The sequence below is a fragment of the Salminus brasiliensis genome, chromosome 23 (assembly GCF_030463535.1).
Source record: "Salminus brasiliensis chromosome 23, fSalBra1.hap2, whole genome shotgun sequence".
NCBI classification, from domain to species: domain Eukaryota; kingdom Metazoa; phylum Chordata; class Actinopteri; order Characiformes; family Bryconidae; genus Salminus; species Salminus brasiliensis.
In genome coordinates, this window is record NC_132900.1 from 9192321 (window position 1) to 9209020 (window position 16700).

Consider the following 16700-nt stretch of genomic DNA (forward strand, 5'->3'; position numbering starts at 1 on the left):
CCCATTTCTATTGTTACACCACTCCCACACCCATTTCCACTGTTACACCACTCCCATTTCTATTGTTACACCACTCCCATTTCTATTGTTACACCACTCCCATTTCCACTGTTACAACACTCCCATTTCCACTGTTACACCACTCCCATTTCCACTGTTACACCATTCCCGTTTCCACTGCTACACCACTCCCATTTCCACTGTTACACCACTCCCATTTCTATTGTTACACCACTCCCATTTCTATTGTTACACCACTCCCATTTCCACTGCTACACCACTCCCATTTCCACTGTTACTCCACTCCTATTTCCACTGTTACACCACTCCCATTTCCACTGCTACACCACTCCCATTTCCACTGTTACACCACTCCCATTTCTATTGTTACACCACTCCCATTTCTACTGTTACACCACTCCCATTTCCACTGCTACACCACTCCCATTTCCACTGTTACTCCACTCCTATTTCCACTGTTACACCACTCCCATTTCCACTGTTACACCACTCCCATTTCCACTGTTACACCACTCCCATTTCCATTGAAATACAACTCCCATTTCCACTGTTACACCACTCCCATTTCCATTGTTATGCCCTGTTATGCCAGTTTTATCCTATGCCAATTACCATTGCACATTTGGTAGTACACTGTTACCACTGTTACTCTACACCTTTTAAAGTTTCAAGCGTTACACTACACATATATTTAAAACTAGGCCGTGGTAATCTTAGTACGAGTGAGAGCAGCAGCTGAGATTTTTGATTGATCAATTTCATTATCAGGTCTAATTTGCAAAAAACTAATCCTGGACCAGGATTCAGACATTAATGCCACATTCCCCGACTGGACTGCAGATGGCGCTGTAATGCTTATATTGTGAGGAACAATGAGAGAAATATTTCTAAGACAAAAAGTTCCATTACTACTTCCCATAGCCTGGAAGTCTAAGGAAGGAGTCTGTGTTTCTGTACACAGCTGGAATCTAGTTTGCTGTTGGTCTTAAATCCAAAATATTCACTCACATTATTCAACCTGTTGATCTGAGCTGACAGCAACACCTTTGTTGTGAGTTTAGTTGCTGCATTTATTACAAATACATTTGCTACACAAATAAAAAGTGAATATCCAGCATCTCTACAACCTTACCAGCAGGATAAGTCTATTTTAAAATAGTATCTATTTAAAAATTACCCATGCTACATGTGTATCATATGTCAAATGGAACAGAATTATGTAACCACAACGAGAGTGTGACGGAATATGTTGGTATTTTCCTTTAGATCCTGTCAGTCAAGCTGTGCGTGGGAGTTGCCTTAGCGAGCAGACCAGCTGGCTGTCACTGTGCATTTGTACCTGGCTACATTCAGAAGCTTTGACAGAGAGAATAGGAGCACTGAAGGACCAGCCTGAGTAAACTCACTCTTTTCCCTTCCTTTCAGGGCTGTGGAGAGTGCTATAAAACACCTGTGACTCAGAAAGGCACTCAAGTGCCACTTCTTTTCTGCAGTGCTGAGTGGAATTAGCATGCTTTGTTGTTAATCATGCAAAACATGACTGAAGTGAACTGCAAAGACCTGCAGAATTAGCCATGCCAGTTTCAGAAAATAGACAACAATGACAAGAGGATAGTGACCGCATGGTTTATTGACATTTCAGGACATATTACTGTATAACTTTAATTTCCAACAACCCAACCAACAAACCAGAAAACCAAATACATTGCTACTGTCATGCAAAAATCGTGCATCGTCGATTTTTACTTTCATTCATTATCATTTATTATCATATGAATCTGGCAGTTTTTGTTAAATTGATAAATGGACCAATAAAAATGCATCTTTTTACACCTCCTGTAAACTTGCCATATTGGTGTTTTTCTGGAGACAGTTTTTGCATGACAGCACCGATATACTGACAAAATATTGCATAGAACATACATGAAAATGTAGTGTTGTTTGCCAGGAATTTACACAAAATACATTACAAAAAAACATCAACAATAAACAAAACACCTATAATGCTTTAATGCATACCTCAAGTCGAGGACCCCCCTCTACCTATCTGTTTTTTCTGAATATAAAACGTTACTAAAATAGATTTTATCACTTTGTTATTGTCAGTAAAGAGTTTAACAGTAACAGTCTGTAATGATGAGCATGTTGTATCATTTTGCACTCATGAAATCATTACATTAAAAACATTAAACATTAAAAAAAAGGCCTCAAAAGTGCTTTCCTGTATTTCCTGAAGGAAAACCAGAATGGCTGTTGCTATGTCGCTACTAGGTGTTTGCTATAGTATCACATGTGGGTGCTATGGTGTTGTCAGGTGGTATCTATATTGTTGCTAGGTGTTCACTGTAGTGCTTGCTAGATGAACGCTGCTGTATTTCAGGTGGTTATTATGATGTCCGGTGTCCATATCTTGAAACCTGCAAGACGGGTAATGTGGCAAATATCCAGCAGAAAAAGAAGAGGAAGATTAACCAGATAATTTGCAGGATAATAAACCGGATGCATTGCTTTGAACTGAATGAGATTCTTCCTCAAACCTGCATTTTTGTTGTACATGAACTTGAAAAGTACAATACTTCTGCACTTCTGTAGCTCATCAGTTGGACCGTTTGCAGCCGGATGTTGCCTTTGGCCAATTAGTTCATACATTGATGAATTACGGTTGTTGCTGAAAGCAAAGTGTCATTTTTAGCTGTAGGTAAGATGGATTGGAGATGGTTTGGGTAAAAAAAAAAAGTTTATATACTTTTAATAAATTTACAATTTGCTTTATTTTGTATGTACTCTAGTTTACAATAGGATATGCAAGGCTAACACTGCTAATAAACACTGGACTTGGAGTCACCAATTTTATCTTCTACATGCCAAAGCAGACCAAAATCTTCATTTATTTGCTTCAAAAATTGTTTCAAATGCTATAAAACAGCAAGTTTAGTTTTTTTGGCCATGAAATCAAGCTAATGTAAACACGGGCAAATTCACCACTGTTGTCTCCAACCTGCCAGGTTTTAACAATATCACATATAGCAATATCACAGACCAGCTCTGTAGCTAAACTACTAAATGTTGGATTTTGTGCAGCAACATTAAATATTAGAGTCTAAACATTTTCTTGTTAGACTAAACAAGAAATTTGCACATTTTACAAACCTTATCCAACCGTGCCTACAGTTGCTACAACATAATATCAGTCAGGCAATGTAAAACCTATGTGCGAGTAGTACTTTTACTAGTCAAAAAGACAGTAGTGTAGCGAGATCTTGCTTAACTGATTATGCTTATTTTACCTTTTCAGGGCGATCTGTAGGTCATCTCGTGTTAGACATACAGTCAGTGCTAGGTTGCTAACGACCAAAGGTATACGAGTGGTTGGAGACACACCCATGCATTTTGAGGGTCAAAACATTGCAATACTGAAACACAAGCTGAAGAGAAGGTTGACCCACATGATGAAATTGAAATGACTGAACTGTGTGTCCGTGCTTTCAGAAGAGACAGTTCATGCATTTGACAGATTTACTGCCATAGTCCACACACTCGGGCCCAATGCACTCGCAGCAGGCGTTGTGGAACCAGCGATACTTTGAAGCCCCCATAGACTCGCAGTACTGCTTGCACTGCCGTATGGATAAGCAGTCATCAAAGTAGACCACCGTGCACAGGTTATCTACAGAGAAGAAAGAAGAAGATGGTGACCAATAGTGCTACTATTCCATTAACAACCATAAAGGGCAGATGTCCTGGAAAACCAATTTTCCATGCTCGTTTTAAAGCTTTTACAAAAATGCTTCCTCCATCCGGTCCATATATGGCAACTAAGCTGCAAGAAATGCCCATTTTAATCCATCATGGTTTTGATGTCACAACCATGAACACACACTATATGTTTGTGGACACCCTTTCTTGAATGCACCCATTGCTGATACAAGGTGTGCAAAACAGTTTGTCTAGTTCATGTAGAGAAGTACTGCTAACAGAATAGGACTCTCTGGAGCAGATAAACCTGAACCTATTGGCACCATGCTGCCTAATGCCAAGCATGGGCTAGAGGGGTGTAAAGCCCCTCAGCATTGAGCTGTGGAGCAGTGGAACTGTGGAATCTCTTAAATGATGGTGCTCCACCCAATACTTTTGGGCGAAGTTGGGGATGAGGTGGGGTGATCATTAACTCTTTCTTTTTTTTTTTAACCCTTGATTTCAGAAGAAACAATAAATGAGCAATTGTCCACATACTTTTGTCCCTATCCATATTGTAGCTTGCTCAAAAAGATCATCTGGAATCATACTCTTGGGAATGTATGAAAAAAGAAACCTCAGCAACTACTTCTGGGTGTCTGGATCTTTCGGGTGTCTGGCTGCAATGATGCATTTTCTTCCCGACAGCCAAGAACAGCACAGGGTGGAGTAAACCGATGTAGGCTAAATCCTACCATGTCCATGCAATCATATGTAAATATGTTCTCAGTTGTGACATCACAACCATGACGAGTTCAAAACGTTGTGTTTTTCATAAACCATATAGACTAGAAAATGAACAATACGCTTGTACATTAAAAAAAGCTAAATACATTTTTCCTGAATATCCTTTAAATGTTTGCAAATGTGTTTGATGTTTTTTTATGCTTGTACCTTTGTCGTAGTTGCCGTGGACACTGCTGCCAGGCAACGAGACGTTCTGTTGCTGTTCGTCCAGCGTTTCCAAAAAGGACACAAGGTTCTCGTGATGGGAAAGCTCGTCAGCCACAGGGAATGACACTACCATCATGTTGATGGGGGTGTCGCCCTCAGTGAGGGCCCTGAAGAGTGAGGGGATTGGTCGATGGAGGTCTTCCACAGTGCTTTTGGAAGTGGGAGGGGTGTCGCTGTAGTTCCTGGGATTGCACATGCCTGCATCAGCCAAGAGATGAAGAAGTACATGAATTATTAACACCAACATCTATATTTATCCTATTACGAAAACTCCCTCAGAATGTACACTCCTGGGCAAAGGTTTGGGAACATCTACCCTTTCCAAGAAATCTTTCCCTGTCAGTTTGTAATAATTTAACATCTTAAAGCCTGAGTAGGTTTAGTTTGATAAAGATGTATTTAAACTGGTATTTATCTTAGCCAGTTCATCTACTATGTATTTTTTGGGAGACGGGAGAAAATCGGAGGACCCCCGTGTTGTAGCTTGCTCAAAAGACCACCCCTACACTACACTCCTTAACATAAAGGTGCTTCAAAGGGTTCTTTGAGCGATGCCATAGAAGAACCACTTTAGCGGGGATCCAGCACTTTTCATTGGATACCTAGTAATTACTTCTCGTATTGGAGGAGCATTGCAAGTGATGGGGGGGTCCAAGTGAGCAGGTGGGTTATTTGACTCAGCTAAAGGAACCGTCACTTGATGCTGAAGTTTCTTCACATTCACACATCTCTATTACAAACGTGGTTCTTTGTGGAACCAAAAGTGGTTCTTTGTGGCATCACGCGAAGAACCATTTGAAGCAGCTTAATATCATCCATAATTTGCAATGTTGAGCAGGTGTTGAGTTGATGGTGCTGTTTAGCAGATTCTGATTAAGCTTTATCGAGTCACTGAGGAACGTCTGAGCAACTCCAGCCACAGTCCAAACAGCTGTTCCCGATCAAGAGGCCCGATCAAATTTGTCTGACAAACCAACGTCCTCTTTTCTGCTCTAGTCATAGCCTTCACTCTTAACCCCTTTGAAAGACCTTCTGTTGGATCCAGTGTTGAGTCCTTTTCTACACTACATGGACAAAAGTACGGGGACATCTGATTATTCTTTGTTTCCTCACAAATCAAGGGTATTAACCAAGTTTAACCTGCTTTTGTTGAGTTGTCTGTCTCTAATATCCATGGAAGGCTTTCTGCTAGATTTTGGAGCATTGCTGTGAGCATTAGTGAAGTCAGGATGTTAGATGCTCACTACCCCACCTCATCCCCAATTGCCCAACTCATCCCAATAGTACTGGATGGAGTTAGGAGGCTAGAAGGGTCATGGCTAGCACATGCTTCTTCATCTGACATGTGTCACATAAAGCTAAACACGCTTGAAGGAGAACACTAACTGCCAGCGCTGCTACATCAGCTAACAGGCGCCCACACTGACTAGCATTGATCCCAAGTGATGGGGGGTGGGGTGGAGGAAGAGCCATCCTACCCACCCAATGAGAACGAGGCCAACTGTGCTTACTCAGACCCCTGGCTATGGATGGCTGTGGCATCACCAGTGATTGAACCAGCAATCTCCTGATGATAGGTTCAACACTTAATATAGAATACGCTTTACAGAATCCTCTATATGATCTAGAACCTAACAACATAATAGAGAAAAGGAGGAAGGAGGCAAAAACTGATATATACTTGCATATACTGCAGGTTTATTTCAGGTTTCATTTGAAATGTTTCCACAAGGCTTTACACACTCTTACCTTTGTGAATACACAGTTCTTCTCAGGCCTGAGGTTAAAAGAACAGACCATCTTTGTCTAACTGTTGCTTTACAGCAGGATGGACGCATCTGGTTCCTCTCAGCTCACACCCCTACCCTGTCAGTAGGGTATGAGCTGGCACAGAAGGCCAGTCCAAATAATTCCCATTACTAACGCTCCCTAGGCCCGCACGCTCCCCATGTAGAATAGCAAAAAGACATGTGTTTTTGCTGTGTAGGCTCTGATTGATCCAGAGTCTGAGATGAAGCAATGAGGCTAAAGTGCCAGCGTCAGCTTTATTTTGGGGGTCTGCACAGGGTTTGCGAACAATACAGATGAATGTACAGTGCATTTCTAAATGTTTGTGGACACCCCTTCTAATCAATACGCAAATGCATACACACAGCATGTCTAGTTCTTGTAGAGAAGTATTGTCAGTAGAAGAGTCTGGAGCAGATGAAGAACATGAACCTATTGGCACGATGCCTAATGCCAGGCATGGGCCAGAGGGGGATAAAGCTCCCAAGCACTTAGCTGGGGAACAGTGGAACAGTGTGTTATCTGGAATGATAGTCATCCATCCAATACTTTTGGGATGGGTTGGGGATGAAGTGAGGTGATGAGAATCCAACACCCTGACCTCATTTACGCTCTCAGCAATGCTCCAAAATCTAGTAGACAGCCTTATCTGAACAGTGGAGACTCCAAAAAGCAGGATAAACTGTTTTTAATGCCCTTGCTTTCGGAGGAAAAATAATTGACGTCTCAACGGGAGTCCTTATACTTTTGTCCATATAGTGTATATTAGAGAAAATGTAACAGCTTTCCCCATAGCCAGAGTTAACTGTAATTGTAAGTGTAAAGAACCGTTTGAAGCACCTTTATTTTTAAAAGCCGTGGTGGAGAGCAACAGCAGGATGAATTCAGCGTAAACAGAAGCAGAGCTACTCAGATCCAACCAAATACCTCACAACTCACTGGACAGCACTTCACATTTTGGTAGGATGATGACCCCTATCAACCCACTGAAGCAGCTCTGCAGTTTTTCAGGTCCAAAAAGTGGAATGTTTTTGACTGGCCAATTCAGTCACCTGACCTGAACCCTGCAGATCTGTACTTCACTTACTCACAGTTATTATCGGCTGATGTCTCCTGGTTTTTAGAATTCAAGCAGTCGATATGTGCAATCAAGGATTACACATGACAATATACGCCAACAAGCCATAACATTAGCACCAAATGCCTAATATTGAGTAGGCCCTGCCTTGTGCCACCATAACAGATAAGTTGCGAGGTTGGGCCTCCATGAGCATCAGTCAGCTTTTGCCGCTGAGTTACCGGTTGCCTTTTCATTGACCACTTTTAATAGGTACTGACTAAAAAATACCAGAAAAACTCCACGAGACCTGCCTGATGTTTTGGAGATGTTCAGATCCAGTCGTTAAAAAGTCTGAGACTCTTATACTTGCTCGTATTTTCTCCTTTTAACACGTCACCTTCAAAAACGGACTGTTCACTTGCCACCCAATATATCCACTCCTTGACAGACACCACTGCAGGTACACACTTGTACAGAGTGGTTATCTGAGTCACTGTAGCCTGTCCATTCTCATTTGACCTCGACGAGGCGTTTACATCTGCAGAACTGCCACTGACTGAATGTTTGTATAATAGTTTGTGAGTGATGGTTTATTTAATATATAAATATTAACTAAATATATTATTAACTTGAATAAACACATTTAGCAATATAATAAAGAATAAACACTTGCCTTAAATTGAATATAATTAAATTCATTCATTAAGAAATATAACAAACGAATAAACAAACACCTTCAATTATTTACATATTAAAATAATATTAAAAATAACATATTGAGCAACATATTTGCACTTGTAAATAATTACTGTAGTAGCTTAACATACTTAAAAGTAAGGTCTATGCAAAAGTAATAACACATTAATTACATTTTTTCAACACGTTATATTTTGAAAATAAATAGGAACTGTTCTATAAAGAAAATATGCAGAAATATGCAAATAAAAATATGCAAAAACAAACAAACAAACAAAAAAGCTTCACTGGTGTGAATGGAAAACATATGGAAAGCATAAACAGTTATCCCACATGTGGAGCTGGGAATGGATCATGTGTGCACCAGGCGTTCTCTGTTATTAATGCTCATAATGTTCATTCTGATCATTATCGACTCACCCACACAGTCGCAGCACTCCTCCCACAGCGTGCCCAAACACAGCATACACTCTTTACAGCAGGAACAGTTTCCCTCTGATGGTCGGCACTGGCACAGGCCCTACACACACAAACGCACAAGGATGTACTTTATGCAGCAACGTACACAAAATGGAAAGGCTGAGAGCATTTTTAAAGGCTAGCAACGACAGACGCATTCAGTTCAGCTCATAAACACAGCCTTCCACACAAACGGCCGTCCATCGCTACAAAATGCTGGTTGGGTCACTTCGAATTACATACTTATAGGAAAGACAAACATCAGCAGCTCCAAAAGCTGCTATAGAGGAATAAAAGTGTCCAGTGGGAGGCCGGGGGAGTCCGGGGAGAGTCTGCTCCAGGGGAAAAAAAACCCAGATGTGGAAATATCGGTGTAACTCTACCCTGTTTATACAAAGGTCAAATCTGAGGGGAAAAAAAGCCTGTCACACAGCTGAAAAAACGTCACATCACCCAGTGGGGAAAGTGAACAGAGACTCAGACACATACAGATAATTACAGAGAGAATAGAGTGAGGGAGTGGCAGACAGAAAATAGAGTGCCACAGGGTTCTATCATAGGGCCTATAAAAGTGATGTAAACTATGATAGTAAAGGGAGTGAAATAAAGTGTTTAAGAGCTTAAGCTACTCTACCCACCTCTGGTAGTTACTGTGAATAACCCATTCAGTGGCCGACAGTAAACAATTAGCCTTGATTAATAATGTGAGACACAGTACAGCTGACAAACCCTCATTCAGCACTAATAGTGAACACATTAGGGAACACTATGCACAAATTGAGGGAAATTCTTATAATACTCAGCTGCATTTCACACTCACTGTTATTTAGGCTGAAGGAGAAGCAGTCTGTGACTGAACAAAGAGAGAGAGGAGAGATGCCACCTTTAAGACTATTAAAGCCAGAAAGTTTACTTTTCAACTTGGCCAAAAACTACAGGCATGCTTTTAGAGACTGCTCCTGGGTCCCCTCCAGTGCAGGAGGCCGCTAGATTTGTAAGGTGACTTTGCGACCATTCATTCAGGCACTGGCCGAGGAACGCTGGGCCTCGAGTCTTGTATGATCTACGAAAAAGTCTGGGGACACCAAGCGTGTCCCCATGATGCACATCTAAATATTTGTGGACACTTCTAATGAATGCATTCAGCTACTTTAAGATGCATCCACTGCTGACACATAGGTGCAAATGCACACACACTCACACACACAGTTTGTGTAGAAACTGTAGAAAGGTACTACCAACAGAGTAGGACTCTCTGGAGCAGGTAATGTTACGTTTTTGAGAACATACAAAGAACACATGCTAAAAGCCATCTGAAAAACTATACTATATGACAAAAGTATTGGGACAATCACGGTTTATTTCTCATTTGTTGGCATGAGGGCTTTATACCCCTCTAGCCCACACCTGGTATTAGGCATGATGCCAATTGGATTCGTGTTAAACTGAAAGAAAGTGTGCACCAGCACACAGCATTTGCACATCCGCGTCATCAATGGGTGAATGCGTTCATTACAAGGGGTGTCCACAAACATTTGGACATATAAAGTAGCTGTCCTTTTGACTTTTGGCAATATGTGTTGTGGTGTTGTGAAGAGGCTTTCTTCTGCCGGCATGTGGGAAGATTAAAGAGAGAGTTAGGAACGGAGATTTGATACTGATGACATGTGTGGGGGGTGGGAAAGCATGAGAGGGCGCGAGAGAGTGAGCGAGTGAGATGGGAACAAGGTAACGAAGGGGGGGGACAGAGAGCATTCCATAAAGCGGTAGGTCACAGCTTTTGGTTGGGGAGTGTATGGAGAGGGAAAAGGAAAGCAAACACCTGGAGCACAGAACACTGCAGCTGTATTTCACTATGTGTGTGTTCTTGCTCTCTCTCTCTCTCTCTCTCTCTCTCTCGTTGCGTCTCTCTGCCTTGCTCTCTACCCCTCTTCGGGATAACACATGCTAACCATAAACACAACATGCCGACAAGAGATCTGACTCACACTGTCATTACAGGCACACACATCCTCACTCACACGCCCAAATATGAGTGCATGGATGCCCCCCACACACACACACACACACACACACACACACACACACACACACACACACGAGCTGATAATCATCTGATAGCAGCTTGTATTCTCACATGTGGATTAGTATGAGAACACTGCTCTATGAAACCGGTGTCAGACACTCGTTCTTAACCCATGGCTGCTGTTGTGAGGTTGGACAAGACTTTCCCATCAGCTCAGAAACACCCCAGTTTGTAACAAAGCCTAAATTCGAAACATTATTCCAATCAATTTTATGATAGTCACATCAAAAGTCTAACATTACATTAACACGGGGGACAAATCTGTTGTTGTTTCCAGTTTGGTTTTGTCCTAATTCACGGCAATCCAGTTGCAATACTAAACTCCAGTCCAAACTCATCAAGTTCAACAGGATTTTCTGTTAACAACAGAAGCTCGTCATTGACAGTGAATGTGGCAAAGGTTTGACTTCTTACCTCAAAATAATGACTATACTGTGGGTTACAGGAGTTAGAGGTGCCACAGAATGAATTTACTTCTTTTAGGTTGATCTTTGACCTAAAAGCCCACCCTGTTACTTTACCTCAGAATGAAGCACACTGATTTTACATTGATTTGTAAAAAGCTCTGGTCACCACAATGGCTCACCGCCTAGCGTTGCTTTTGCACTGTAGCAAGGAAAAGCAAGGCTTTCACTAGAGGGTTGGGTTTATGTCAGTTTTAAGGGCATAAATATAACGTAAAAAGAGAGGCAGAATGTCAGAACTATGAAAACTTAAGTAAGTTATTAGTTCAACAAAGCAAGTCAACATTTAGAGATTCTGTCAGAGCAAAAACAGCAGTCACCCCAGTGAAACAGTGACACCTTCACCATAACTGCTCGGAGTGTGCATTAGTAGCCCACAAGAAAATGTGCACTAGCAGCCCAAAGAAAGTGTACACTAGCAGAATAAAGAAAGTGTGCACTAGCAGCATAAAGAAAGTGTGCACTAGCAGCATAATGAAAGTGTGCACTAGGAGCAAAGATCAAAGAAAAAGTGCACTAGCAGCATAAAGAAAGTGTGCACTAGGAGCATAAAGAAAGTGTACACTAGCAGCATAAAGAAAGTGTACACTAGCAGCATAATTAAAGTGTACACTAGCAGCATAATTAAAGTGTACACTAGGAGCAAAGATCAAAGAAAAAGTGCACTAGCAGCATAAAGAAAGTGTACACTAGGAGCAAAGATCAAAGAAAAAGTGCACTAGCAGCATAAAGAAAGTGTACACTAGGAGCAAAGATAAAAAAGTGCACTAGCAGCCCAAGAAAAGTGTGTACTAGGAGCATAAAAAGAGTGTGCACTATGAGCATAAAGAGAGTGTGCACTATGAGCATAAAGAGAGTGTGCACTAGGAGCCCACAGAGAGTGTGCACTAGGAGCCCACAGAGAGTGTGCACTCGGAGCCCACAGAGAGTGTGCACTCGGAGCCCACAGAGAGTGTGCACTCGGAGCCCACAGAGAGTGTGCACTCGGAGCCCACAGAGAGTGTGCACTAGGAGCATAAAGAAAGTGTGCCCTAGCAGAGCAGCAGTCCTGAGAAAGTGGTTTCCCTTGAGAGGACTCGTGCTGCCTTGCTCCACAAACCATTCATCTGTGACTCTTTAAATGACCGCCGCCGCCCCACCCACACACAAGGGCTGAGCATTTCCAGCTGGAAACACACACACACACACACAGATACACACACAGCAGAGAGAGAAAACAGCCGTCCCAGTGGAGTTGCTCTCTTTCAAACCACACACTCAAACAAACCAAACCACACCACAGTTTCACTCCACATGCCAGGACCTGGCTATGCCTTGACAGCTAGCCGCTGAAACTGGCACATTCAGCCCGTTAGCCTAAGAGCTAGCGAACACAATACAGCGCCAGAAGAGCCGAGTAGCTATCTATCTAGTGCTAATTTGCCCGTAAACGCTTCTGCAGCTGCCAAAACTGCTCGCCAGTTAGCCAGCCCAGACAGCCATATAGGGCTAGACAGCTAGCTAGCTAGCGTGCTAATTAGCTAAGCGCTAGTGGATGTGAACGTTGCCACTAACGACGATGCTAACTAGCCAGCTAGCAGCTACACTAGCTGCCCAGCAGCTGCTTGAGCCCGAACTCCCGACACTCGCCACGAAAGTACCGTGTTTGTGAGAGACCCCGCGGCTCCGCAGCTTTAATTCACCCCCGCTCAGACCCACAACATACCGGGAGGCGAGGGCTGATCTCTTCTGAACATCGGTGACAGAAAAACCGGCAGGTCCGTAGGGGAGCTTCCGCCATCTTCTGATTCAGTGCGGGACTCAAAGCGAGACACGGCGGCTGAACGGCGCTCAGGCAGGGACATAAAGAGCCAGGGCCAGAGAGAGCGCGAAGCAGAGAGAGAGAGAGAGAGGGAGAGAGAGAGAGAGAGAGAGTTAGAGAGAGAGAGAGAGAGAGAGAGAGAGAGAGAGAGAGAGAGTTAGAGAGAGAGTTAGAGAGAGAGAGAGAGAGAGTTAGAGAGAGAGAGAGTTAGAGAGAGAGTTAGAGAGAGAGAGAGTTAGAGAGAGAGAGAGTTAGAGAGAGAGTTAGAGAGAGAGAGAGAGAGAGAGAGTTAGAGAGAGAGTTAGAGAGAGAGAGAGAGAGAGAGAGAGAGAGTTAGAGAGAGAGAGAGAGAGAGTTAGAGAGAGAGAGAGAGAATACAGTATGAGCAGCAGACAGCAGTAATATAACATTAATATAACTTATTAATATAATTTTGAAAGAAATAAATAGTTTAATTCTATTTTCCCTGTAAAAATATATGCACATATTTTGATATAAAATATTTATAAATTTTGATATAATATATATATATATATGTAGAGAAGTGCTGCCATTAGAATAGGACTCTCTGGAGCAGAGAGTTACATGGAGTGTGGCTTGGTTTGTTTGAGTGTGTGGTTTGTGAATTAAAGCAGTTAGTTAGTTAGCAAGCTAAGCTAGATATGAATATAAAGAGCCCTGCTTGTGTTTGTGTTGGCTAGCTTAGCTAGCACTGCCTACCAGGTAGGCGTATGGTTACCTGTCATTTTTTAAACCCTAGGTGCTTGTAGACTTTGCAGTATGTAGCTATATGAAAATCGCGTTATGCCTGCAGATTGAATAGGTCTACATGTGTCTAGCTAGTGCTTTGGACGTGTTTTTAGCACATCAACCTTGCGGCACCATGCCTAACGCTAGGCGTGGGCTAGAGAGGTATAAAGGCCCCCATCATTGAGCTGAGAATCATAAACCTGAGACTGATTCACCCTAGCAAATGAGTCATGGCTCAGATCTGGCCACACTTTACTTATACATTCATCTGGCCCATCCTGCCAGAACACATCCACAAATGCTGTATGAGCATTTTACATGGTAGGCTTCATGATGTGAAAGTCGCCATGAAAGCTTCAGATGTGAAAGTTACACCCAACCAGGTCTGGCCCACAACACACTTGTCCTGTACGTGCTTTAACTGAGCTGTATATGACCCAGTTTCGTCTGCTATCCGGGTGATAAGATAAACTAGGCATTGTCTGGGAACTTGACATAGTTTAAGTGGATAAGCTAAGATACTCCTCATGCACAGACGATCACACTGTACTGTTTATTTGTGTTTCTTCAAATGTTTTGTTTATTGTTTTTGTGGGGAAATGACAACACATAATCTGGACGAGACACTGTGATTGGCAGTAAATCTATTAGAGCAGAGAGACGCTATATTACAGTGTTGTTCAGTGTTGAGCTCTTTGCTCAGGACTAGACCTGCATGTATAGTGTGTGTGGACTGGAAAACAAGTCCACCATCCTCCAGCAGCCACTGACGCTTATCTCTCAGAGAACCGTGTCAGGCATTTGCGTTAACACCCAAATATAGATAGCAAAGTCCAGCTGCTCCAGAAGCACTAAATTCCTCGTTTGTAGGCACAGCTCTCATAATAGAAACAGGACATTTGTACAATGCTCTGCAATCTACTACATAATAATCGTGGTTTCCATTGTGGACCCCCAGTTTTAAATTTAGAGCTAGTGGGATATTCTAACTACCAAGCTGCAGCATAATGAATTCAAAATAACAAAAATAACAGATATTATAAGATTTTTTGATAAAAATCAACCTAAAGTACACGTCACAATTATAATAATAGCTGATCTGCAATTTCCATTGTTAATCTTTACACATTTCCAATGTCACACTACCTCAGTTTGCATTGTTACGCCACTCCCATTTCCACTGTTATACCACTCCCATTTCAACTGCTACACCACACCCATTTCCACTGTTACGCCACTCCCATTTCCACTGTTACACCACTCCTATTTCCACTGTTATACCACTCCCATTTCCACTGCTACACCACTCCCATTTCCACTGTTACAACACTCCCATTTCCACTGTTACAACACTCCCATTTCCACTGTTACACCACACCCATTTCCACTGTTACAACACTCCCATTTCCACTGTTACACCACACCCATTTCCATTGTTACACCACTCCCACACCCATTTCCACTGTTACACCACCCCGTTTCCACTGCTACACCATACCCATTTCCACTGTTACACCACTCCTATTTCCACTGCTACACCACTCCCATTTCCACTGTTACACCACTCCTATTTCCACTGTTACACCACTCCCATTTCCACTGTTACACCACTCCCATTTTCACTGTTACACCACACCCATTTCCATTGTTACACCACTCCCACACCCATTTCCACTGTTACACCAATCCCATTTCTATTGTTACACCACTCCCATTTCCACTGTTACACCACTCCCATTTTCACTGTTACACCACACCCATTTCCATTGTTACACCACTCCCACACCCATTTCCACTGTTACACCACACCCATTTCCATTGTTACACCACTCCCACTCCCATTTCTATTGTTACACCACTCCCACACCCATTTCCACTGTTACACCACTCCCATTTCTATTGTTACACCACTCCCATTTCTATTGTTACACCACTCCCATTTCCACTGTTACAACACTCCCATTTCCACTGTTACACCACTCCCATTTCCACTGTTACACCATTCCCGTTTCCACTGCTACACCACTCCCATTTCCACTGTTACACCACTCCCATTTCTATTGTTACACCACTCCCATTTCTATTGTTACACCACTCCCATTTCCACTGCTACACCACTCCCATTTCCACTGTTACTCCACTCCTATTTCCACTGTTACACCACTCCCATTTCCACTGCTACACCACTCCCATTTCCACTGTTACACCACTCCCATTTCTATTGTTACACCACTCCCATTTCTACTGTTACACCACTCCCATTTCCACTGCTACACCACTCCCATTTCCACTGTTACTCCACTCCTATTTCCACTGTTACACCACTCCCATTTCCACTGTTACACCACTCCCATTTCCACTGTTACACCACTCCCATTTCCATTGAAATACAACTCCCATTTCCACTGTTACACCACTCCCATTTCCATTGTTATGCCCTGTTATGCCAGTTTTATCCTATGCCAATTACCATTGCACATTTGGTAGTACACTGTTACCACTGTTACTCTACACCTTTTAAAGTTTCAAGCGTTACACTACACATATATTTAAAACTAGGCCGTGGTAATCTTAGTACGAGTGAGAGCAGCAGCTGAGATTTTTGATTGATCAATTTCATTATCAGGTCTAATTTGCAAAAAACTAATCCTGGACCAGGATTCAGACATTAATGCCACATTCCCCGACTGGACTGCAGATGGCGCTGTAATGCTTATATTGTGAGGAACAATGAGAGAAATATTTCTAAGACAAAAAGTTCCATTACTACTTCCCATAGCCTGGAAGTCTAAGGAAGGAGTCTGTGTTTCTGTACACAGCTGGAATCTAGTTTGCTGTTGGTCTTAAATCCAAAATATTCACTCACATTATTCAACCTGTTGATCT

At 42.4% G+C, this 16700-nt stretch overlaps 1 protein-coding gene across 1 annotated transcript; it reads right to left on the reverse strand.

Annotated features, from left to right (window-relative positions):
• Positions 1–1633: 1633 nt before the first annotated feature.
• Positions 1634–13087, reverse strand: LOC140545714 (twisted gastrulation protein homolog 1-A-like). Its single transcript, XM_072668662.1, has 4 exons — positions 12969–13087; positions 8675–8774; positions 4651–4908; positions 1634–3688 (listed from the first exon to the last, which is right to left on the reverse strand). Exons 1-4 carry the CDS (start codon positions 13041–13043, stop codon positions 3507–3509), a joined length of 615 nt encoding a protein of 204 aa, XP_072524763.1. The 5' UTR covers positions 13044–13087; the 3' UTR covers positions 1634–3506.
• Positions 13088–16700: the final 3613 nt, after the last annotated feature.